This window comes from Brassica rapa, chromosome A10, assembly GCF_000309985.2.
Source record: "Brassica rapa cultivar Chiifu-401-42 chromosome A10, CAAS_Brap_v3.01, whole genome shotgun sequence".
Taxonomy (NCBI): domain Eukaryota; kingdom Viridiplantae; phylum Streptophyta; class Magnoliopsida; order Brassicales; family Brassicaceae; genus Brassica; species Brassica rapa.
In genome coordinates this window covers 18,573,937-18,598,244 of record NC_024804.2, presented here as the reverse complement: position 1 = coordinate 18,598,244, position 24,308 = coordinate 18,573,937, and the positions used below count along the sequence as shown (strand labels likewise).

Sequence of the window (24,308 nt, the reverse complement as noted above, 5' to 3'; positions counted from 1 at the left end):
GGCGAAATGGTATCATTTTTATGACATTAGACACTTCAGTTTGTTAATGAAGCCCAATGCAAAAGCTAAAGGGCCCGTTAAGTGTTTGAGGTTTCTGCGAATAGCCCATTAAGCGTTAGAAGATTCTACGAGTGGGCCCATCTGTTTAGGTAGCTCAACTAATCTTGTTGCTAGGCCCGTATAAAACCGTATACGTCCAATTCCACGAATTCGATACTGAATGTTTTTCTTGAAACGAACATTATGAATGTCAGACCAACGTTCAATTATATAGCGCTTAAGTATATATATTCCTCATGATATATATTACAATGTATGATTTTTTAATTTGTTATTTGAGTAGAACGTTCATTTTTTAGTATAACGTGTGTAGTAGTTATGATCTCTGTCTCCAACTCTTTGGAATTTGTTGCAATCTAAAGTCACGGAAAATTAAAATATAAACTTGAAGACTGATATTCATCGGTGTCTAACTTGTCTGAGTCCAAGAAATCGGCTGCATCAAAACTTTAGTGTGTGGAGCAGTGAGCAGCAGATGAATGTTTTTATATTGTCTCTATTCAAAATAACAAAAGAGCAAAATGTGTGGTCCCCTCCCTCGTCCAGGCCAGCTTTGCTTAGAATTTAGGAAAAAGTACAGCAAGAGCTTTGGTCCCCTTCTTAATTAGCAGATATCAATACCTTATTATATAACAAGTAGTTATATGTATATATAGATTTTATTAATTTTACTATATCTATATATACTATACATGGTTTCAACTGTGATTATACTTAAAATCTGGTATGTTAAATCAAATAATTTTGGAATGCATGTTCCCGTAGTTCCCTGCCTTATTCCAAAATATATTTCTGTTTCAGCACATCTACTATATATATGCTGTTTTCTGTAGCTATACCCAAAATTTATATTATTATAGATAGCTTATTAATCTCCAATTTGAAATTCACACTTAAGAACGTCGTCAAAGCATTAAATGTTAACATACTAATATACAATTTATTTACCTCGATCGATACATGTAAACGTAGCTATAACCTATTTGAATATTATGAGATATACACTATAGGCTTCAACTTGAATGAGTTCTATTAACAAGTGAGTCCACTATTCGCAGTATAATATTACTGCAACGTAACCGCTCGTTATGACGAAACCAAGAACAACTCAAAAGGGAACAGTTTGTGGTCAAGAAAAAAAAAGTATTATTTTACTAGGGAAGTGAAAATGTCATGTATAGGAATAATAAGAATAGAAAAATAGCAACTTACACGAAGCTCAGTGAAGCTTCTGGCAACACTTTCCAAAAATAACAAAGGAAGGTTGTCGTTTAGGGACAATTAAATTAACAAACTTGCAGATTATAGACACCCTCCACGGTTACATCGCAGATTCCCTCCTGCTTTCTCTTTCTCGTCGAGAGATAGTTTGTCTGTACTGGAGCAACTTGCTATCTAATATATATGCGTGTCTACGTGTGTGACAATTTGCTCTTATAATAATACATGCGACTGACTATAAATTTACGCACCACCACGAAAATCTATTGCTAATGAAAACTACTTCGTCCATTAAACATATATAGCCTTAAGTATGAATATTTTGTATAGTTATATAGGCTTTCTATTATTGCAAAAAGCACTAAGATTATCCGAATGAAGCTTGTGAATTTAAAAGCGTTTAATTCTTTTTAATGGAAATAACTGTTTGCAAACTGAATTCTGAGTTCCGCTTGGTTGTTTCATCATTGATGGATCCCCTTGTGGAATACTAGCTAAGAAGAATATCTATGTAGAAAACTGCCATAGAAGAAAAAAACAGAATAGACGAAGAATCAAAACGGCCACATAAGAAAAAAACAAACTGCCCTATATAGAATGACCATTATATCTGTTAATATTGCTAGAGTCACAACTCATGCAATAACTTTCTTAACTAGAATGATTCCTTAATCACTGAGCATATATATATAGTCTAGTATCATAGAACCATTGCTTTATACTTCGTTTAATTTGTAGCTTTTGATTCTGATAGATCTTTCAGACTGAATATTTTCTGTTTGATGTATATTGGGAAATATCGTGGCCTTGTCCCTTAGTTTCAGTTCCTAAAGCAAAAAAAGTAAAATCAACTTGTGAAAGAGAAAAATAAGAAAATATATAATATTAGTATTTATCTATTTGCATAGGATTAAAAGGGAAGAAAATATGAGGAACGATGTTAAATCATACTCTATAATCATATAGCAAAAGAAAAGGACAAATTCATCCAAGATCCCAACAACCTCTACTATCATTGGAGAGGAAATAACACTAACATGTGCAACACTACTTACATAAATATTTAACATTACTTATAGAAAAGGACATAAATAAAATGACAAATTAAATTTAATTGATGCAGACGTACATGCAAAAAGGTGCCTCGAAATCGACCTGGAAGTGATACCGCCTTTGTCTATTACTCAATTTTTCTTTTTGCAATACTGATTCAATCATTATAATTTGCTGAAGAAGACATGTCCTAGCTATGAAACAATCTCCAAGACTATGTTACAAGCATAATCACAACCCGGGGGAAGAAGAAAAATACCAAAAGAGCATCCGTACTTTATTTTATTTTGGATTAGAGAGGAACATCAAATTAATGGTTTTAAGATATCGGTTTGTATTTTGACTAGATATTATATGCTTTTATTCATTTGCTTCTAAAAATCCAGTGAATATCATGATAATGTCAGAGATCTGAGTGCGAGGAGACGCTTGAAACACGAATAGAGGAGGAAAAGATCCAATGGGACAAATCTTATAGCATCCAATATAAATAGGTGTTGTTTTCTTATTGTAATTATATTTGAAAAATCCCAAACTTTCTATATAGATCTATTTAGATGGTCCTCTTTCTTTTTAAGTGCAGCTAGCCCACAGTGAGCAATAAATTTTCATTTATTATATTATGGCACGAAAGCTGGTAATAAGTAGATCAAAATAGAAACCTGAATCGGTATAGATTTTATTTGTTAGTATAGTTCTGTTATCGCTAGCAATCCAAAGGCAAACTGATAAAATGCGAGGCGTAAAGGATGTATGTGTAAATGTTTTCGAAATCCATAATTATATCTTAATATAGTCTTCTGTTGAAATTAAGAAAAATTTAAACGTCTAAACACCAATAATGGTGTCCATCAACACGTGACAAATATTTCATAATTTGTTTTAACAGTTAAAAATGATACTACTACATTTTACTATAAAAGAAAAACATTTGGCGAAAAAGTCGTCAGATAAAACCATAATAGAACAGGGGAGGACCACGTAGGTGCCCATTTGCACGTATTTTGGATTTTTCAAGTAGCCCTCATGGTTAAGATTTGGGTCCAAAATCCACTATTTTACATAATGTTGTATATATTATGGTGCAGAAAGCAAGAAAATAAAGACAGGTACAATTTATAATATTTCATTTTTTGTATTACGTTCATATAGTGTGAGCTAACGACAGCTTGCTTTAAAGATGAGAACGTGAATGTTTTAAACTTTCTATATATACTATTATATTGTATTGGTGTAAAAAATATACTGTATTGGTGTAAACTGCATTATATATATACCTATATATTTGTCTGTAATGTGATTTATACCAAAATATCTACATTTCATATATATACGAGTGCATACCATGATTTCAAATTAATTTTGAAATTATATCTTATTTTATTAGTTTGATAAATATTTATTTTTCATCTAATCAGTTTCTTTCTTATCGATTTATTGGTTTATTGAATGAAACTGTAAAATGTATAGAGTAGTTTTCTTATTCTCTTTAAAAGGTAAATATAAGATTTTACTATATATAGGCGAAACATTCCCGTACTATGTATGTGACAATTCAAAGGAAACAATCTAAGCTATATAGCTAGCAAGCAACTGATTCCTAGAATTATTATTTATGCAACAGAAAAACTTGCATATTTGTTCTATCAAGTTTTTTTTTTAAGATGGAGGTGATTTTTAGTAAACTCAATATGATTGGTGTCTAAAAGAGTAGTAGACTCAACCTTTTTAAGTAATCAGTTTTAAAACATATAGCGTGAGTATTTTAATTAATTAAGATCAATCAACTTCAGGTGAGTGCGGTTGGGAGTGTTTGAATTCAGATAGAGAAAACTTTTCATACCATTTTCTAATATGTTTTATACATAACATTCATTTCACCCAATGCTATTGGTTCAACGTTCTTCTCAGATAGTATGAAAACTAGTTAGTGTCAACTCTATTTTCAGGTACATAAAGACGTTGAAAAATAAAATAAATCAGTCCACCCTTGGGGTAGTAAAAAGGAAATGTGAAACGAGAGAACAATTGAAGATGAATGCATGGAATAGTGTGTGGGTAAGGCAAGGCACATGCTCCACAAAGTTGCGTGAGGGGTAAGTATCACTCTTCTTGTGCCCTCTTTTACTCTTTACTTTTTGGGTGAAAAAAAAATAAAACGCTCTCTCAGCCGTTGGATCTCTTTTTTCCTTCATCATGCTTCCGTCATCCTATTTGGTCCCACGCCATCTCATATCATTATAGTATTCAGTTTCTATTTTTTCTTTTTACTTCGGATTTTCAACTCTCTTGTTTTTCGTTTTAACAAGTTGCTTCCTCTTCAAATAGTCTTTGGAGAATTTAAGAGCTCAAAAGGTGCTCAAATCCGTCATCTAGTTCCCAAGAAAAAGTAATACTGTATGTTAAATCTTTTTAGTTTTCTCAGTGGAGAATGGTTTTGTTTTCTTCCAAAACTATGTCAGGCATAATATATTTTTAATCAGTATTTGTAAACGCTGGAGTTTTATTAAATTTAATAATATATTGGCTTTTCAGAGGTTAGGTTAGATGAATGAAAAAAATGTTTCTATGAACATTAAATAATTCTTTTTGTTTTTGAGAAAGGACCATTAAATAAAATTTTATATGAATATATAATTATAATATCGTTTTTCCTTCTCAAAGGAGCACAAGATCAAACATGCTCGTCCTAATTCAGTAGTTTTATAATATTTTCGGCAGCTATACTGCTAGTCTTCTACTCTTACGTACTTATTAGACCTCCCAATTATTTTTCATTTTTATTTGCCTAAAACAGACCCAATAAACAAACATAGTACACGCAACATTTAAAACAAAACAAATATAAAATACATTGAGGAAAACATATATTTATATATATATATTACCATCACCAAATATATATAGATTTTAGAAAGACCAAATATTATTTTGTTGTTAGAGAAAACCTTGTGGAACTTGATACCGCTGCAATGCCAATGGCTAATGCCAACTTCAGACGTGTTCATGGACGCTAAAAATAGATAGAAATTACCTATAAACAAAACCTTAGCTGAAAACCTAAAACTAACACTGATGACGAATGCTAACGTATCATATCTATCAATTGCGTCGAAATTAACAAGGACCCTATCATTGATTTCTTCTTTTGGTAACATTTGGAGAAGCACGCAAAGAACATAATGTTTTTCCAGTATGCTATAAACAAGTGACATCACAAAATTTTGATCATTTAACTTTTTCCAATAATTGCATTTTATTTTCAAATGGTCAGATACTAACTCTAAATAGGTTGATTCCTTGGGTTTTCGTGTAGCCTAACATTTCCTTTTTAAAAAATAACTTTTAGTTCTTCTTTCTTGTCTAGAGCATCCTCTTAATCACCCTACATCACCTGAGCATAACTTTCCATTTCCACTGAAAATATACACAATTAACATCTCATAAACCAAAAGTTTCAAATTTTCCTATAAGAAAGCCAAGTAAAATGGAAGTAAACACCAATACTATACATACTTAAAAAGGTCATGGAATCCAAAGTGTAAGAAAAATAATACCACATAGATATTATGATATATAGAGAGAGAGATGAGAGACAAATAGAATAAATAAAAAAAGGAATTGTCCAGAAAAATACGGAGTACAGGAAGAAGTAGAAAAAGTAATATAATGATGGAAAAAGATAAAACATCACGCAAAACCTTAAAAGAAAGTCGTCTAGTTGTCGTGTCTTGCTCTCTCCTCGAATAGTTTTTTGCCGAAGTTTTCACGTCAAAATTTTAACCCTAAAAAAAATTTCATCTCTCCTTTGTATCATACTATATTAGTACAACTAGTACCCACCTCTCTCTTTCACCTAGCTAACCTTCTCGTTTCTCTTACTCTCCCTCCCTCTTTCGCTTTCTTTCTCCCAATACAAAAAAATGTCAGTCAACCATTACTCCACGGACCACCACCACCACCACAACACTCTCTTCTGGCAGCAACTCCACACCACCGACGCAACAGAGACCACCACCGCCACGTGGCTCAACCAAGACCAGAAAGAGTCTCTCTTCGAGAAAACTCTCACACCAAGCGACGTCGGCAAACTCAACCGCCTCGTCATACCAAAACAGCACGCGGAGAAATACTTCCCTCTCAACGCCATCTCCAATAATGCTGACGCGTCAACGGAGAAAGGGATGCTTCTAAGCTTCGAAGACGAGTTAGGCAAGTGCTGGAGGTTCAGGTACTCTTACTGGAACAGCAGTCAAAGCTACGTGCTGACTAAAGGATGGAGCAGATTCGTCAAAGACAAACAGCTTGACCCAGGCGACGTCGTTTTCTTTCAAAGGCAACGCTCTGATCCCAGGAGACTTTTCATTGGCTGGCGTAGACGTGGCCAAGGCTCCTCTTCCGCCGTTGCCAATCCGACGTCGTATTCTAGCTCAATGGTAGCTGCTTCTCCGTATCTCCAAGTCCACGCCTCTAGTAACTACTCTAATCCTCCTTCTCACTCGGAGTATTCCCACTACGGTATGTTAATATATTTCTCCTTATTTACCATATGCTATTTTCTTACTACTTGTTAATTTTAGTTTCTTTAATTGTAGGGTTAGTCTTATGTTGTCGGGATAATTACAACATTAAACACCTAAATATTTTTATTTATAGTTTATCTTCTAATAGTGTATGATAAAACTGAGTTAAGTCACATTAGCTATGATTATATTTTTCTTTGTAATTAAAAAAGACCCCAACAATTTATAGTTTTATACAACTTATTATCTCCAAGTTGTTGTTTAATAAATCTATACACGCGCACGGAACAGCGCGTGTAGAATACCGTCCAATACCATGAGACAAACGTGACTTGTGTTCAGTTGTGTTCGTGTTTTCTTTGTTTGTTTCCTCCAATAAATTAAAGAAGCGCACGTGTCGTTTTACAGGCGCCGCCGTAGCAACAGCATCGGAGACTCACTCCATACCATCGTCTTCCGCCGTCGGGAGCTCAAGGACGGTGAGGCTTTTCGGTGTGAATTTGGAGTGTCAGAGGGATGAAGACGACGGAGATGATTCCGTTGCTGCCACGACCGCCACCGAGTGTCCTGACGGTTATTACGGCCAAAACATGTACTATTATTACACTCCTCATCCTCATAACATGGTAATTTTACTTTTTACCTTTGAAATGTTATACTAGTACTATCAATCGATTAGGGTGCATTATATCATCATTATGATAATTATACATACAGATGGGTGATGCTGTTTCTCGAGATGAGACAGCTGAAATTACTATAATTTAATAAACGAGTACTGATTAGGAGAGATTTTTTGGGTTAAGTAGTAATATAATTAAGCGGAATCAGGAATCTGTTAAGAGACTAGACTTTTGAGCAGTCGCACATGGCCACTTTGTTAGTGACTTAACCCTGCTTTGTATGAATTCTTTATTTTTTGTCTGAGCCCACTTTCATTTATTTTAATAGAAGACAACTAATTAATAAAGTATATATGCTGGTCTCTGCAATCACTGTTGCTTTGTTCATTCTAACAATGCTAAGGAAATGTTAATTGTTAGGTTTGATTGTTTAAATAAGGAAATATTTCTTTTGATTAACTTAAAAAAGGAAATATGTATAACAAAATTGATGTTTGTTTGTATGCATTTTACAAAGTATCTTTGTTATAAAAGAATGATAGTGATAATTTTTGGAATAATTTTATGAAAACAGAATATAGCTTTCACGGGGGATACGATGAAGCAGCTTGGAGATAGACGAGGATGAAAGATCCAAAGAAGTGACAAAGAATTTGGAATTGACTTAAAGCTTTTATGGGACCAGACTTTGAGCATTCTCTATAGCCACAGAAGGCCATTTTCTGGAAAAATTGTATGCAATTTTTAATAAAAATATCTCATTGGCTTCCGTACCCTATGTAACTAATTCGGAAAAATAGAAATATAAATTGCTGAAATTTAGGAAGACTCTTTTTTTTTATCTACTTGCAAAGTCAGAAGAAGAAAAATGGAATAACAAAATACATCTCATGATGATGTGTTTACACATGCATATGTATAGTTGTACTTGTCTAATGATGAGTATATACACATTTTCTTCTGGTGAAAGATGAAATCGGGAAACTGATGAGATTATTATATAAAAGTGGGCCAAATAAATGATGGTTTGTGGAATTGGAAGTACTATAGTCATATGCTTTCACCTTTTCACCACCTTCTTTGATAGTTTCTCACTTTTTTTTTGTTTTTGTTTCGATGAACAATGTCATTGCTATGGAAGGCATGGTTCAATTCAAATAGTCTAACCAAGGATCAAATCAATCAAGTCACATATATTTGATATAATATAAAACGTATTCAACTGGAAGTAGTGCAAGACATGTATATTATTATGTATTTTATTCCCGGGAGCCTACAATTTTTTGACAAAAAGAGAAACTTTAAGAGAGTCCTACAAGAACCTGTTCATTTTTCATGTACTAAGGTCAGATGAACAGTGAATCATCTGTTGAAAGCGATCGTCTGTTCATGTACTGCTTCTTTTAGTGCTCTTCAACATTTATATCTCATTCATAAAAATTATATATCCAAATCAATCATTGGATCAGTCATCCACCTCCCATGTGCTTCCAAAAAGAAACTGTGCTATGATCCAATGATATCTTTAACTAGCACATACATTGTTTCTTCATCAGTTTATTATATCTCAATAAACCATTAAACATGGGTTTACATTCATGATTTGATGGTTTAATCAACCTGATTTCTGATAAAATAGACTACAGTCAGACAAGGGACTAATCCCAAAGCTGCTTTCGGTAGTGAGGTAGCTATAGCTTCGTTATGACTTATCGATAAGCGAAAAGAAAATTGCCAATCTCTACAATCATTTCAGTGTATGCTTTTGTCAAAAAGAACCTCTCAAAACTATCTGCGTATAGGCACCAAAGGAGTAAAGCTAAGGTTTGATTAGACAGAAAGTTTCCATAACAGAGATGGTAACAATACAGCCTTATCATGGACCACTCACTAACTACAAATGCTCGGGGTTGTATGCGCACATGTTCCAACTTTGAGTGCAGTAACACTGCTCATCCCTAAGGCAGACACATTTGCTGACTTGACAGCATGGGTTGATATTCAACAGGTAATGCAAAATATACTTCAAGCGACTTTCGTTTCCATCTTACTTAGCCACAGGTGATTCTCTATAGGGCCCATGCAGATTCAGGAAAAGATACTTACTTGTTGACTTGAAGGCTAGCCGATCTCCGCCCAATGGTTTAGTGGCTTTACAAGTGGGAGGGACCCCCTCAGACATGCGCCATTATCACTAGTCTTTCAAGCTTTTGGCTACATTTAAGATGCTCAGTGGCCTCTCCTGCATTAGGGGTTCGTCCTGCAAATATAAAGTTTTGATCATAACAAGACAAAGTACAGCTCTGAATCGACTGCTCAACTTTTCCCTGAAATCTATCTGATATCTATGCTTTCTAATAACTTAACTTTTCTGAGACAGCATTATGTGAGACTATTACAGATATCATGGATTTTTAAATCCACTAATAATACATTGGTTAAGGTCAACAGTGACTAGGGAAGAGAAAAAAATGTGTACAGGAAATCACAAAAGAAGATTTACATTTTTTTTTCTAACCAAAACTAAGAGATGCTTACTATTTTTCCAGTGGGTTGAAACAGTCTTCTGAGTCCCTGACATATAAAAGGTATCTCTGCAATGATCCAGCTTGTGCTCAGAAAGAGTCCTTGAGAAATGTAATCTGAATAAGCTGTATGGGAATCAGACAGTATATCATCAGTTTCATCACAAAAGTTTCTTGTAACCTGTGTCCTCCCTACAGCAGTTTCACAAGGAAGCTGCTGTGAAAAGTGAAAAGTGAAAACTGGAACTTAGATCTACGACAAACATTTTCAAGCTAAATATATATTTGTTCTTTCTAGAAGTTGCTTCACAAATAGGCTACATTTTGCGCAAAGGACTACTACATCGTAGATAGAAGTCTCTGGATTCTTGCGGTACAATCAAAGAATCCAAGATCTAGCAAAAGTACATACTCTGCATTCACCTAAGGAATCCAGATTCTGGAGCTAACAAAGTAAAATCTCATGTAGTCTTTTTAGAGTTGTCGGATGATTCATCTTTAGGGACTTGAGACTCTTCTTTGCTCTGCATGACTTGCTGGACACCCTCATGGTAACCTTTGACAAAGCTCGCAAGAGCATCTTTGTAATTAGAAGCACGCGTCATGTACACACGGTGTAAAGCAGGCCTTAAAGTCTCCATGCCACCTCTTGCAGCTACCGCTGTAACAACAGAAAATAAATGATTATCAACGAAAATGATAGACAATAAATAGATTATTCATAGTAGGTTCATACCAAGATCTTCCAAAACAGAGGGCTCTTTCTCAGTCTCTTTGGCTTGTTTCTTAGGCTCAGCATCACCCTGCTTCTTGTAGTCATTGGGACGAAGCTCAGGACCTATATCTCGCACCCAGCTTGCTGCATAAAGCCTTGAAGCTTCCTTCAACACCTTAATTACAAACAAATGAAGATTTCATCCAGTGGTTAGCATTAGAATCTTCTCATACACTGCTCTAAACATAATTAGAAGTGAATTACACAATAAACAAAATCAAAATACACATGATGAAATCCAATGACGTAGCTGAAGGATTCAATCACTGTAAATCGAGCAGAAAACGAAATAGAGTGAAGGGAATCTCACGAGAAATCGCTCGTGCCAAGTCAATTTGCGGCGTTTAACGACGTGAGGAGGATCGGGAAGCGAAGAAGGTAAGACGATTTCTTTGAGATCGTGACGGATGTAATCGGAGACCTTACGATACACAACCTTCAGCTTCATCTTCCCGGCGGAGAATATCAGAAACCGTCTACAGTCGCCGATCTCGCAGCTCAGTTCGTATCTTCTTTTAGTTTTCATTGGGCTTATAATGGGCTTTTAACAAAACAATTCGTTTTTCATATATTGGGCTTTTAACAACACATGTCACATGGAATGGAATGAGATTCTCTCTCTCTATACACAACTCTTGTCAATGAACTAATAACGAAGTGTGGTATAAAATGAAATTTGCATCTTAGTTTATGGTTTTGTTTCTTCCTCAGGCTCCGTTTCGTTTTGCATTTGCTTGACCTGCTCGAGCTGTCTTAATAGGTTCAATCTTTCGGATCCGTATGTTGAAGGTATCTGAACAAAGACAAATGTTTCGTCAACTTAATCAAAGAGATGAGAAAAAAAAACACAAAATAACAAAAGTAAGAGCATTACCAAGCCTGGGGCATATCTTTGAATTGCAGCAAGTATAGCCGCATGGCCAACTGGTGTAACCTGTTTTGTTTTGACATAAGCGTACGTATTAGATTAATTCAACAACTCCAAGGATGAACAACCAATGCGGAGGGAATAGTTTTTACTCACGGGAAGAATCATAAGAAAGCCAATGGGAACAACTGATGCTAAGTCAGTCACGGTTCTGCGCAGAGCTTTCTTCTCTTTCTCTGTTAATTCATCTCCTGTTACAGACCTCCGAAGCAGCTCCATAGCAGCAGCTGAATCAGATCCAAGTAGCTGAGTACCTTGCCACACGTCCTATCAAAAAATATCACAGTAACTGTCATGACGTAGACAAAACGTCAATGAACAAAGATGATCAGAAAAAAAAAAACTGTTTTGTATACTGTGCTTGTTTCTTTGATTTTATCGAGTGTTTTCTCAATGGCCCTTTCTCTCTTTGAGCTCTGAACCAACTCCACACCTTTCGTACTACTGCTTGATGTAGAAGGATCCCCAGAGGTACTTCCCTGCAGAACGTGCCAAATTGATTGTCAGGGAATAAAGTGATAGGAGCTATAGTACTCGTGAGACAGACGCAAATAACATAAACGGATCCTTCTCTTTTTTCCTTTTGGTTATGTGTACCATTTTAAAATCGAGTAACAACAAGCACTACTAAAACTATAGCGATTTCTAATATTTACTAAATGTGTTGGAAAAAGTCTGGTTACTACTAACCTCTTCATTTACCGAGTCATCTGTACTTCCTTGGACCCGCTTCTCCAGCTCCATCAGCTCATTCCTCAGAAGTTCAAACCGATAAATCTCACTGGGTTCTGAATCCACGCTACCAACCACCTTTTCTCTGGATCTCTCAATATATTCATCTGCCTGCTTATTGTTAAAAAAAAAATTCAAAGATATTAACACAGCATCTTCTCACTTGGTTAAAAACCAAATTCGAAATATCAAGTACAAAGGTATTTAGGTGTAAGATATGCTTCACATAAGATAAGAAATTAAATACCAATAAGTTGGGAGCAGACTTCCTCCTTATAGGGCGCTCAAAGAAACCCCAGAATCCACGATTCATACTGATGTAGATGCAAAACAATAATTAAAGTTTCAGTACGAGAATAAAGGGGAACCTACAGCTTCTAACTCAACACAAAGAAAAATTATAAAATCACAGAACATGCAACATACCTTGTGCCTTGATCTACAGAACTTATTGAGTTCTTTGTGTCGTTTCCTTTTAGATTCTGATTTTTTCCATCAGATGACTCCTGAGAGTCACCGCAACCACCTCCCTGAGTGAACCATATGAGATTTTAGTCTTCCACACACGTTTAAGATAACGAAATGCACTCTTCTAAATTTGTTTTCATACCACACTTCCTAAGAAGGGATAGAACTCAAGGGCGAGCACTTAAATATCAATCAAAATCATCAAAGGAATTTGAAATAACAAGTAAACACCTCTTGAAGGGAAGCTGCTTTGGCTCTGAAAGACGCCTCCAAAAATTCAGCCTCTTTCTTAAGTTTCCTTATTTTCTCTAGGTTAGAGCAAGCGGCTTTTATTTCTTCCTTACCAGAGGCTGAGCTCGATGCATTCAACTGTTGTAGCAAGCTTTCCAGTCTCACAAGAGCTTCATCTACACTCTCTAGAGCCTGAGAGAAATAAGTGCTGTTAGAGCTATAGTACTTTTGAAGTCACCAGAGTTTTAAACAAATAACTGGATTCAATAGTGTATTTTCATGACTAATACATAGTATACCAACCTTGTCAAATGAGCTGGACTCTTCAGTTGATAATGCATTCATGTCAATAAGTCCTGCTTCTGTTACTGCCCAACTGCATCACACATTATCCAATTGCACACTTTCAAATCACTTAATATTTAATTATAAAGGCATGCTCCATACAAAGGATGCAAACATGCAAAGTTCCAATGATGGATACACACCTTGATCTCCCCAGTTCTTCCTTGCACTGAATTAACTTATTGTGCCTAAAAATCAAAAATCAGTTGATTGTCAATTTATTCGTTAATCATCAAAAAATTTGATAAACAAAAGGATACCCCTTGGATAAGAACTTTGCTGCCTTGACATTAGAAGGATTCTCTGGCCATTTGCTGTATTTAATAAAGCTCTGTAGCCAATAAGAGCAAACGTCAAATATCTGAGGAAGAGCATCATTATTAGGTGGTCCTTCTGGTCTGCTCTTATGCCCATGTGCTTGTTTGGCTGGCTGCGGCTCCTTTGTATTTGGATAGAAAGGAAGCCAGTCTAGTTCTTCACAGACAACCTACACTATGAATTTCCATTATAAAACTTAAAATGAAAAAAAAAAATTCCACCATTGATTTATTTATGCCTACCTCAACATACAACTGGTATGAACTGATAGCTGAAAGTTGAGGATATTGGAGGAGACTTCCCCCGATGAAGTGCCTTTAACAAAGAAAAATAACGAGTTGAATTGGTAAGGTGGATCGACAGAGTATGACAAGCAAATAGAAGATAAACAATGAGTCACACCTGACAAGGTCTTCTACAGGATTCTCCAAAGAATCAGAACCATTCGCAGCTAAAAAAGTCTGGGTGCTCCTGCCTAAAGCAATGAAGAATCCAAAAATAGCTAAATCTCTTTCCAGAACCTGCAAGGCCACAGTAACATGTGAACATACTATGAGTCGTTATGTACACTTCACAGAGATTTTAAATGCTGCTTAGATATGTAACTGCAACTCCCTCTATTCATTACCTCGATACTTTCAGATGTTGCTAATCTCGACCATATTTTCTCTCGATCAATAGCCCGAAGCAGTTGGTTTTGTATGAGATCGACCCAGAAGACAACCTCATCTGTAGAGCAGTCACTTTCTACTCTACACGCAGCTGCACGTGGTCCATAGTGAACAAGAAACTCTCTACGTAGACCGAGGGTTTTCATTGAATGATAGGCCTGAGGGAGTGGAACAAGGTCAACAAATTTGTCCATCAATCTTCCTGTAGTATCTGGAATCATAGAGCAGAAGGGCGAGCACAAAAGTTTTGTTGGGCCGAGTTTTGTGACTGCTGCTATGCAGTTGAGCACAAGCACGAGAAGTGACACCTCTGTCTCATTGCTTGCAGCTGAGGACTTGCCTTTGGCATAGCTGGAACCAGCCATAAAGCATCGTCACTTTCCAAAAAACCTAACAGTCAAACGAGTGCTTCACAGGACTTATTAATATGAAGAGAGTCAAAAGAAATGACATACGCAGAAGTAGCAGCAACAAATCGTTGGTCCCTTTCAAAACAATGCACAAAAGATGTCACTGCAGAAGGAATTTGGTCAGACCAAAACCACTCATCGGCTTCAGGGTGACTGGAAGATAATTTATCCCGCATCATACTATCAAGAGGAGCAGCTTGGCGAGATAAACTGCACGATGTGATTATTTAAACATCAAAACCATAAGCAACAACAACATGGGATTACTATTTAAACAGTAACTGCTAGCTTTGGAAAGATTTTAACGTTGGTGAAAGGAAACTGTTTGGACGACTATGTGGGGGAATTAATTATCAAATCAACACCACAAAATACTTCGTTGCATCCTCTTTTAAAGGCAATAACATAGTTCTTAGGGATTAAAAAAGAGTCATGCAGTACCTCCTTTGCACAAAGACATTAATATCCTCGTCTCTGTTGTTTCCACTAGATGAAAAATCATTTGCAGCTTGTAGTAAGGAATACACAGAAGCCTGAGGATGATGAACAGAAGATGAGTTTAGCTATTACAGCTAAAAAAATATAACTTTTTGGAAGCTAAATGCGTAATGGGACAAGAATCTTCTGTTCTTCACCAAATATCTGGCCCTGATATAAACAAGTAAACAACTTTCAAATCCAGTTGCATACAAGCCTATCATGATACCAAGGAGAGGGCAAACAAACCTGATACTGTAACACGGAAGTGGAACTAAAATGGGTACATACCTGATAAGAAAATGTCTTAACCCATGCATTTCTATCGACCCCCAGCCAAGCTGATGAAAACCATGGTAACATGGGAGAAGAAATCTTCTTTAAAAGAGCAAGTTCAAAACTTCTAGCAGAATCATGCAAAGACTGAACCAGTTCATTACAGTTGTACTCATCTTGTATAGAACCACTGAGTCTAGCCCCCATCTCCTCAACATCATCGCTATGAGGAGTCCCATTGACAGCCGCCACACCGTCGTCAGCAGATGCAAGAGGAAAAGTCTGCATTGTCCTCCGCGACTTATACAAGCTTATGTTCCTGTTTCCAAACAATCCACTACCAACTGAGATCCTTGTTATATAATCCAAGTCTACAACCCTGCTGCAGGAATTCAAGGTTCCAATGGACATCCGCGAGAGACAATGGTTCGAAGAGCTACAAAGGCAAATAAGAAACACAATAAATCAAAAAGAGGATCACCATAAATTCCTCAACACTGTACATGAAAGCTCAGCTAAAAATAGGAGAAAAATTCACCTAGGAGAAAAAAACTGCAAAAAAATACATTTATATTCAGCTCTAACAACCAATTTAGGCTGTAAAGGGGGAGGGAGACGGAGATGATGATGTGGCAGCAATACGAGGATCTTTATCCGTAGACGTTGGAGGCCCGAAATTTCACTAAACATACAAGGGCCCCCGAATATTTATTTTCAAATCGAATTTTTTTCTTTGTTAGCACGTAAACAATCGTAAGCATTATTATGTGATTATCATCTGAGGAAGCTCCATCACCATCCATTTCAGAGTTGTGACAGAGTCGCATGCAGAGTTTTGTCGTGAATCGTGATTACTAGTTTTAGTTCCACTCAATCTAACATAACATTCAGATTTCAAACGAACCAAGAGCAAATGAAAAGTTAAATAACGAAGCTTACTCGTGTTTCTACACACAACCACACTTAGCAGAGGCCACATTCAGCATTTTCTTTTGCTATTATTCAGTTAGTGGAACTTCAATGTTTCAGACGCTGTGGCAGCTACTTCCCCTGGCTTAGGCGGTCCTCTAGCTACTAGTAAGCCACCAAAAAACCTTTGCTTCGCCTCAGCAGTTTGGTGGTACGTACCTTCATCTCCTCCCGTACTTAAAAACTTTTTAATATAACATCTTAGCAAGAAAAGTTCAAAAACTTTATTTCAAGCTTTAGACAAACCAGTAGATCACTATATCCAAATGGGGAAAAAACAAAGAACTAACAACATCCTATCGCTACTAGTTTCAACAAATAAGCTACGTGTGTGTATGACCTTGAGTTTATGATTCGATCTTCAAACAGATCGCTGCTAATTACCAACCTCATTCTATATTCGCTAAAGAGAAAATACAGTACTCTTCAAAACTTGTTCACGCCTCAATTTTCCATCCACGCTCAGCCAGATCTTGGATCACACGCTTTGCAGCTTCTGCATTGTCGTTAAGAGGAGTGTAACTCCACTTCTCAACCATCTTGCGATATACGAAATCCACGTAGAAGTCAACGTCAGTATTCACAACAACAAAAAAAAAAACAGATCAAAGATATCAAAATCTGGAGTAGACTTATTAGAAGTACATTTTCTTTGCCGGTTAAAGGTCGAACAGCTCCTCTTTCACGAAGGGTCTTCTGGAACTCAGAGAACTTCCATGTACACCGTTCAGCACCCACAACATACACTGGCTTCCTGCGTCGAGAACGAAGTTTCAGTATCATCTAAAGAATGAGAAAAAGGAAAAAGGTAGTTGTTCTCTTAAGGATACCCGGTAGTACACGCTTCGCTCAACATACTTATAGAGTCAGCAGTTATGATAAAAGCATCGGCTAAAGCTAGATGCCCCAAATGCGGATTAGGGTCTGAGAAATGGAAGAGAGAAAGCATCAGACTTTGACACTGATAGAGAATAACAAAAAAAAAATCACCTTTTCCATCCCAAATGTAAACCTTCGGGTTAGACCTCAGTTCTCTAGTTATAATCTCTTTGACCTGAAGAAAGATTGAGAGATTATGATGATGACCATATCCGCTCCACATGAATGTGATATTCTCTAGAGAGTTTCTACTTTACCTTCTTCGGTGTTCGTCTCGAGAAAGATATTCTTAGGCTTCCACAGCTCCAGAGGATACTGTGAAGCATACCACACAACTGCTTAGCGAGATCAACACCATACAAACAGTTCCCTACACAAAATCAACAAAAAAGGTTTTAATTAATCGCAGTTATAATGACAACTCAAGTTTAAGCCGTGCGTGTGTTTACTTGTAGGTCCTCCGATATTAACAACAACCAAAGGCTTTGACAGCGAGGCAAACTCGTCCTTCCATTCCAAAGCAGCGTTTCTCAGAGTAGAAGAGTCAGCATTGTGAAGAGCTCCGGTAGTCAAAAACTGGATTCCATAAATTCGAGCTTGTTAATAATTGCTTGACATCAAAACGCTTTTAGTGAACACTAAAAATGATACGTACCACATTTCTACCTGGAGGTTCACGTGGAGTCACCCATGGCCTGAGAAAGAAAGAAGTTTGCCTCTTCCCTTCAGGTGTTAGAGAAAAGTAATCATGTCGAGGTGTGATCACTAGATCAAATCTCTCGAGACGCGATCTTGGATGTTGCACCTGAATGTACAATGGACAACTAACTCAATTTGCTAATCCAACCACATCACAAAAACTAAGTTAAAACAAGAATCACATGCGAAAAATCTGCTTAACCTGAACAACAAAGACATATTCCATAGCTAGTCGTCTAATGGAGCTTGCGACAGAGATAGTATCACGACCAGATGCCACCACTAACAAAGGGCCACTCCTATCATAAGACAAAATCTTTAAATAGACAGACAACCAGATAGCTGATTCAAGATCAGAGCAATAAACTCGTTTTCAAGCAGATTAAACTGTAATTCTAAAGAACAAAACCAATGAGCTAATATACTTGTCAAACGTACGACGAGCCATGGCAGCAATCTGCTTCGCATCAGCTACTTCAAACACATCCTCGATTCCTAAAAGACATTTTCAGCAAACAAATCACTACCAAACATCAACATCACTTGTTGTGTCTTGATTTCACTAAACAATGTTTAAAAGTGTAAATAGCAGTGGCACATTGAAACTGTACCAGATCTTCTGAAACCCGATTCATTTGCTTTAATGGAGAATCCAGAACATACACAGCTGATGAAATGGTTAAGCTTTTTGTAAAAAGAGATAGGAAGCCAATGAAGCCACCTGCTGATTCCTCCTCTTGGCCTAGCTACACTCTATACAGTAGAAAAAAACTCATAAACATTCAAAAATGGAATAAAGAGCCAAACTTTAAGATTCTCCGATGAAATAATAGTGTTTTTTTTTTTGGACGGAGGTTACATAGTAGAGGTGGCGATCGTAAAGGCCCAAGGATCGAACAAGGCCGAAGCACTGATTCTCCGCGCCGGCGCAGCCGTTTCCGATCACGATAGCTCGTTTCACTACGCCGGAAACACCTCTCTGAAGATTCTCGGGGGTACCGGTGACGGCTAGTTCCGGTGGCTGTGTTGGTCGCATGACGGTTGAAGAAGTTTCTTCTTCTTCTCTGGGAAATTGAATATGACAACGAACCGAAATTGAATTATTTGGAGAACTAATTGAAATCGGAATAAACCGGAAACCAACTTAAACCGTAAAATGGCGCCGAGTGGTGTATGAAGTCGAGTTTTGAAATGTTTTTTATTCAAAAAAGAATCGAGTTTTGAAACTAGTTTCAAAAATATATAAAGTTAATGTTATATTATGTGATTTAATATATTATTTATCTTATAAACCACTTAAACTTGTTTATATTATGATTTTACCTAACGTTTTTTTTTATAAATCTGGACTGTTACTACTTAAACAAATCAATAGTTTTTTTGTGACATGAACAATTAATAGCTGATGATATCATAACATTTATATGTATAAAACAAGGAGGTTTTTACAGAGAGAAACATTCATTTAAACATGGACAACATTTTGTTCTTGCTCTATGGGTATTAAATTATTAGAGCTGTCATTGATATATCATACGTATATAAAACGTAAAACTAAGGTAGAACGGTTAATGCGACTACGCCACTGAGTGCCGCTGCAATAGCTCCAACCACAAATCCTGGTAGGTTTCCACCTCCAAACCACGAATCGAACGGTCCAGATCCAAGTGACACCACCAGTTGTGGTATCACGATTGCCAAATTTAGAACTCCCAATGAAAGTCCTGTACGTAGCGAAAAGGGACACCCGTTTTTAATTTGATAATATCTTAATGTTTATGTTACAAAACAATGAATAAAATCATATATACGTTTTACTTAATAATGTAACTTTAGATAAAAAGAAGAAAAAACAATACCTTGGCCGGCGCCAGAGCTACTTGATATTATGGAAGCTAGTGCGAAGGGGATACTGAAAGTAACCTATAGTAATAATACCAACAATAATTAACGATTGTAATAAGAGAATGGGAAAAAGACAAGTTGGAGACTTACAGCTAGTGGAATACCAAGAAGAGCAAAGAGAGTCAATGCCCCAGCTCTAACGCCATTGGTCGGACCGGCAAATTCACCGGCGGTTCTCCGGTGATCCTCAGCCAATTTTGTAACCAAAACAGTCATGCCTAAACACACTGCAAGGATAAAGTTCACAACTCCCCATAGCCGTTTAGCTCCACCCATCTTCCTACTAATCCATTCAACACCAAGCGACATGAACCCAAGAACGATCGCGTTTAACATCAGTCCCAACGCACCAACGTGTACTCCTTGGTTATAAAGCTTTTTCGTTATTTCACTTCCACCCGAGTCTCCACCGTACACCTCTCGACCCATCCAGTCAGTGTCGAATAAAAGAAAAGGGAACCAAGCGATCCAGTTCAACGCCGTGACTATTATTAACATCCACATGGGACGTTCCATCACCTTGAACGCTCCAAGGATCTCGCCGAAGAACGGTGTCTTCACATCGGAGTCTTCTTTCTCCCATTGCTTGTCTTTGACGTAATAGAGCGACACAACGGTGAGGACTAGGAGGAGAATGATGGAAAGGAAGAAACAGCTCTTGAGATTCGCGCAGTATACATCGCACGCTTTAGTCATCGTGAACGGAAACATCTTGTGGAGGTTGGTGTACGATCCCGCCGCGTACCCCAAAATGTTTCCGACAGCCATGAAGAAAGAGAAAAACGCGTTTGCGGTCCGCGTTTTCCTCGCGTCTCCCGCGGCTAAATCCGCTAGAAACGCGCGGCAAGGTCCTTGGAGAGTGTTGTTGGCTACGTCCAGGATCCAGAAACCAAGAGCGAAGAACCATATGGCACGTACCTTTTTTTTTTAACGCACGTTAAATTTATTCAAATAAAAAAAAATATTGTTATAAAGAATGTAACTGTTTTTCTAATAATATGTACCTTCACTGTCTCGTCGAGTTTGTCTCCAGCTAGCTTGCCGAGATCAGCGGCGTATCCGATGAGTAAACCAGCGACGGCCACCAGGACGGCTCCGGAAGCGATAAAGGGCCGGCGACGACCGAATCTTGACGTGCATCGGTCGCTGTAGTAACCGACGGTTGGTTGTACAAGCATGCCGGAGATGGGACCACATAGCCAGATGAGGGAGGACCACTTGTGCGGGATTCCGAGAAGCTGCACGTACGGAGTCAGGAGAGATAGCTGTAGAGCCCACCCGAACTGTACACCGGCGGCGATAGAAGATACAGATATGATTTTTCTAAGCGGTGATGGTTCACCACTATGTACCACCACCGTGGAAGACGACGACTGCGTCTCTAACACCGCCCCATTTTTCGCGTCTTGGAGGGAACTCATGTCGAGTTACAATTTGTTTTCTTTTGTGTTTTGTGATGGATGAGACGAGAGATGTATATAGGGAAGGTGAAGAGGACTGTGATCTTTGATAACTGTCGAACATTATATATTTGGAATGTATTACATAACTGAATATTCGTTTGAAGTTGCATCACAGCTGTTTTGTGAAGTAAATATTTGTATACAATGCTGTAACTCACATATCCTTGTTAGATAATTTGTTTTATAATAATAGTAAAGTCAAAACGTAATGTTGGTATAAAACTATAAACTATAAATACTGCATTAACAAAAATCCGTTACTTTTTAATCCATTCCCATCTAATTATGTTGACATGTAACAGATATTAGTGACAAAATCCAGTTATTATACTAACCTATCTAACGCATATATATCCTTGTTAGATTTGTTTTTATAACAGTACTAACATATTTTGACACGAGACACTTTACTTGTGTGACATTTCCAGTAGTATCTTTGTGACGATCATGTTATATGGGCTTAATAGAACATGGGCTTACAATGGGCCTTAAGTTCAATATTCAAAAGACACGTAGGAGGCTGGATTAGGGCAGAACATGTCTCCCATATATAAAGCTTACTCGCTGCTCTTGTCTGAATTCCTATGGCATTCGTAGCGAATTAGGGTCTATGTTTTAGAACAGTGTTCTTCTCAATTGTTTAGCGCGCAGCCCTTAAGATCGCCTTCCAAAAAAGCTCAATGGAAGCGTGTCGAGTCATAGCTGCGCTATATTGAAAAAAACCATAGGGTTTGTTCTTTAGGGTTCTCCTAAGCAACTTATCCGTCATTTTTCTTCCTGATTTTTATCCGGCACGAGGCTTTTTCGGCATTAGAATCTGTAGTCACCTTCTCTCTACTCTCTTCGGATATAAATTTAATATTTTTATCTGCTAGAGATGTTAGCGTTAGGGGATTTTCAGATCCTAATTCGAGTTTATAGTATCTCGTGCTTTTATAATCTGGTCGAATACATATCTTTATTTGTTAATTGTTTTTTTTGGTTTTGGAAAATGGTGGAAAATGAGGAACAAATAAAATGTGAATCAAGACAAATGTTTTGAAACAATGTACCAAATTTTGCTTATTGATATTCTGATTCCACCATATCCTTATGAGATTGAGATTCCATAAGGAGCTAAATGATTATTCCAAAAGCTTTGTATTTTGAAAACTAAATAGTTTAGTTTGAGTATTTGGAATCGCCGTTTAGTTTCGGAATTTTTGTTGGCCAGTTCTGTATATTGGTTGTTGTGCTGCTCCGTCTGAAAGCTTTGAAGATTATTCGTTACATTTTTTTTTGTAACTGATTATTCGTTACATTCTTGGTGATAGGTTATAACGTGTATAGTATTTTTTTTGTAATCCGACTCTCCGGAGCTTGAGATTCTCTCGTCGAAACTTTTCGAGTAGCTTAGATGGTTGAAACCCGAAGAAGACAAGTGCGATTATTGATGTTGCTAGAGATTACACACAAGACAAGAACAAACAAAATAAAACTAGAAGAGAAAGTTGCACCATGATTTCCAAATCTTTTATTCCTATTATTCAGAAAAATCAATCATGTAAGATCAGTATGTTTACTTGAATTTCAATTGGAAATTTTGGATTTTTGATAATCGGTGAAAATCTGATAAAATTGTGAAAACTGAATCTTGTTAAATCATGGGTCTCATTAATTTATTTATGTGGACTTTGAACGACTTAATGTTTTGGAACGGCCCAGTAACGAAATTTCATATTTCAATAGAACTGCAGCGAGCCGAAACAAAAACACGAACCTTGTTAAAAAAGGCCCAAAACACAAACCCGATTGTCTTTCTTTGTTATGAGTTCCAAAAGTATTAATGAATTCTTTGTCAGTGACGTTTGTTTTATTTTTGAAACTAATCAGTGAAGTTTGTTGCAACTCGTCCTTCTAAAACTTCTTGTATTGGTTTCAAATATTTATTGTTTTTGCTTGAATCATGCATGCTGAGCAGTGACGAATCAGATGCGTTGTTTATCTATTACTACTACTTCTTGGTCCTAATTCAAAATAGTAAATTTTATTTAATACTCCCTCCGTTTCATATTGTAAGTAGTTTTAGGGAAATTTTTTTGTTTCAAAATGTAAGTAGTTTTCATATTTCTAGGTAACTTTTACATTTATTAAGTATAGTGTGACCAATCAAATTAAATAAACTTATTTTTGTTATTGCTAATCAAATCCAACATATATAATTCAAACAGATCAGAAACTTCTAATGAAAACTTAAAAATGGATTTTTTTTTATAAAAAAGAATCCATTTATAAAAATATATACATTTTGATGTCTTCATTTTTTGTCCCAATATTATATTCTTTTAGTTTCACAAAATATCAATTTCACACTTTTTACATAAATTAAAAATGATATAAATGCATAAATGTTCTTATTGATTATATCTATTTAATCAATTATATTTGAAATAAAAAAAATATTTATAAAATTGATGCAATTTATAATTAATGATGCGTTCAAACATAAATATAAATTGCACTGAAATTTTAAAAATGACACTTTTAATATAATAAAAAAATGTCAAAATTACTCTTTTGATTCTTAGTGAAACAGAAGAAATACTATCTATTAATATAATTAATAATTTCATTTAATAAGCCCTTAAACAAATTTTTATATTTTTTTAAGGACAATTTTTTTCAAATATGTTTATCGTTTAATAAAATTTATGTTGGTTATTTTTTATTGGGATTGTGAAAAAAAAAGTTATCTTAGAAATTTTTTCTTTTTTTAAT

At 36.3% G+C, this 24,308-nt stretch overlaps 5 protein-coding genes and 1 non-coding gene across 8 annotated transcripts; 2 read left to right on the top strand and 4 right to left on the bottom strand.

Annotated features, from left to right (window-relative positions):
• The first annotated feature begins 192 nt into the window (after nt 1–192).
• LOC103846962 (B3 domain-containing protein At5g06250) lies at nt 193–8,316 on the top strand. Of its 3 annotated transcripts, XM_033281494.1 has the most exons (4): nt 193–6,565; nt 6,713–6,852; nt 7,266–7,483; nt 8,055–8,316. In XM_033281494.1, exons 1-4 carry the CDS (start codon nt 6,258–6,260, stop codon nt 8,106–8,108), a joined length of 720 nt encoding a protein of 239 aa, XP_033137385.1. In that variant the 5' UTR covers nt 193–6,257; the 3' UTR covers nt 8,109–8,316. The 3 variants fall into 3 exon arrangements, with proteins under 3 accessions (XP_033137385.1, XP_033137384.1, XP_018510824.2); XM_033281493.1 differs by having other exon boundaries at nt 193–6,852; XM_018655308.2 differs by having other exon boundaries at nt 193–6,852; nt 7,266–7,449; nt 8,055–8,311.
• A 1,930-nt stretch (nt 8,317–10,246) lies between these two features.
• On the bottom strand, nt 10,247–11,329 carry LOC103846961. The gene is made up of 3 exons (XM_009123975.3): nt 11,091–11,329; nt 10,742–10,895; nt 10,247–10,666 (listed from the first exon to the last, which is right to left on the bottom strand). The coding sequence occupies exons 1-3, from the start codon at nt 11,304–11,306 to the stop codon at nt 10,467–10,469; spliced, it is 570 nt and encodes a 189-aa protein (XP_009122223.2). The 5' UTR covers nt 11,307–11,329; the 3' UTR covers nt 10,247–10,466.
• A 2-nt stretch (nt 11,330–11,331) lies between these two features.
• Nucleotides 11,332–16,560, bottom strand: LOC103847564. The gene is made up of 18 exons (XM_009124657.3): nt 16,175–16,560; nt 15,652–16,072; nt 15,325–15,416; nt 14,929–15,093; nt 14,431–14,824; nt 14,205–14,323; nt 14,045–14,117; nt 13,745–13,971; nt 13,628–13,672; nt 13,443–13,515; nt 13,140–13,331; nt 12,867–12,970; nt 12,688–12,754; nt 12,399–12,551; nt 12,065–12,187; nt 11,805–11,975; nt 11,655–11,714; nt 11,332–11,573 (listed from the first exon to the last, which is right to left on the bottom strand). The coding sequence occupies exons 1-18, from the start codon at nt 16,324–16,326 to the stop codon at nt 11,469–11,471; spliced, it is 2,736 nt and encodes a 911-aa protein (XP_009122905.3). The 5' UTR covers nt 16,327–16,560; the 3' UTR covers nt 11,332–11,468.
• Nucleotides 16,561–16,814: 254 nt separating this feature from the next.
• LOC103846960 (mitochondrial fission protein ELM1) lies at nt 16,815–19,430 on the bottom strand. The gene is made up of 11 exons (XM_009123973.3): nt 19,043–19,430; nt 18,795–18,936; nt 18,609–18,678; nt 18,386–18,482; nt 18,140–18,289; nt 17,934–18,060; nt 17,742–17,854; nt 17,596–17,659; nt 17,436–17,529; nt 17,251–17,359; nt 16,815–17,144 (listed from the first exon to the last, which is right to left on the bottom strand). The coding sequence occupies exons 1-11, from the start codon at nt 19,217–19,219 to the stop codon at nt 17,043–17,045; spliced, it is 1,245 nt and encodes a 414-aa protein (XP_009122221.1). The 5' UTR covers nt 19,220–19,430; the 3' UTR covers nt 16,815–17,042.
• A 162-nt stretch (nt 19,431–19,592) lies between these two features.
• LOC103846959 (putative sucrose transport protein SUC6) lies at nt 19,593–24,162 on the bottom strand. Its single transcript, XM_009123972.3, has 4 exons — nt 21,093–24,162; nt 20,179–21,006; nt 20,043–20,106; nt 19,593–19,907 (listed from the first exon to the last, which is right to left on the bottom strand). Exons 1-4 carry the CDS (start codon nt 21,507–21,509, stop codon nt 19,738–19,740), a joined length of 1,479 nt encoding a protein of 492 aa, XP_009122220.1. The 5' UTR covers nt 21,510–24,162; the 3' UTR covers nt 19,593–19,737.
• LOC117129477 lies at nt 22,549–22,633 on the top strand. The gene has a single exon (XR_004453121.1). It is a non-coding gene; the product is annotated as a small nucleolar RNA snoR120 (small nucleolar RNA).
• Nucleotides 24,163–24,308: the final 146 nt, after the last annotated feature.

What these genes read in the sequence shown, in the direction of transcription:
- LOC103846961 (XM_009123975.3), bottom strand. Translation starts at nt 11,306, where the DNA reads ATGAAAACTAAAAGAAGATACGAACTGAGCTGCGAGATCGGCGACTGT. An exon ending in CTTGGCACGAGCGATTTCTC is followed by an intron (nt 10,896 to 11,090) that starts GTGAGATTCCCT and finishes TTTGTAATTAAG; the next exon opens with GTGTTGAAGGAAGCTTCAAG. An exon ending in CTCTGTTTTGGAAGATCTTG is followed by an intron (nt 10,667 to 10,741) that starts GTATGAACCTAC and finishes CTGTTGTTACAG; the next exon opens with CGGTAGCTGCAAGAGGTGGC.
- LOC103847564 (XM_009124657.3), bottom strand. Translation starts at nt 16,326, where the DNA reads ATGTTTAGTGAAATTTCGGGCCTCCAACGTCTACGGATAAAGATCCTC. An exon ending in CATACCAGTTGTATGTTGAG is followed by an intron (nt 13,972 to 14,044) that starts GTAGGCATAAAT and finishes TTCATAGTGTAG; the next exon opens with GTTGTCTGTGAAGAACTAGA. An exon ending in ATGACTCGGTAAATGAAGAG is followed by an intron (nt 12,188 to 12,398) that starts GTTAGTAGTAAC and finishes CACGTTCTGCAG; the next exon opens with GGAAGTACCTCTGGGGATCC.
- LOC103846959 (XM_009123972.3), bottom strand. Translation starts at nt 21,509, where the DNA reads ATGAGTTCCCTCCAAGACGCGAAAAATGGGGCGGTGTTAGAGACGCAG. An exon ending in TTCTTGGTATTCCACTAGCT is followed by an intron (nt 20,107 to 20,178) that starts GTAAGTCTCCAA and finishes TTATTACTATAG; the next exon opens with GTTACTTTCAGTATCCCCTT. An exon ending in TAGCTCTGGCGCCGGCCAAG is followed by an intron (nt 19,908 to 20,042) that starts GTATTGTTTTTT and finishes CGCTACGTACAG; the next exon opens with GACTTTCATTGGGAGTTCTA.
- LOC103846962 (XM_033281493.1), top strand. Translation starts at nt 6,258, where the DNA reads ATGTCAGTCAACCATTACTCCACGGACCACCACCACCACCACAACACT. An exon ending in CTCGGAGTATTCCCACTACG is followed by an intron (nt 6,853 to 7,265) that starts GTATGTTAATAT and finishes GTCGTTTTACAG; the next exon opens with GCGCCGCCGTAGCAACAGCA. An exon ending in CTCCTCATCCTCATAACATG is followed by an intron (nt 7,484 to 8,054) that starts GTAATTTTACTT and finishes TTATGAAAACAG; the next exon opens with AATATAGCTTTCACGGGGGA.
- LOC103846960 (XM_009123973.3), bottom strand. Translation starts at nt 19,219, where the DNA reads ATGCGACCAACACAGCCACCGGAACTAGCCGTCACCGGTACCCCCGAG. An exon ending in ACGATCGCCACCTCTACTAT is followed by an intron (nt 18,937 to 19,042) that starts GTAACCTCCGTC and finishes TCTACTGTATAG; the next exon opens with AGTGTAGCTAGGCCAAGAGG. An exon ending in GCTCGTCGTACGTTTGACAA is followed by an intron (nt 18,483 to 18,608) that starts GTATATTAGCTC and finishes GTCTTATGATAG; the next exon opens with GAGTGGCCCTTTGTTAGTGG.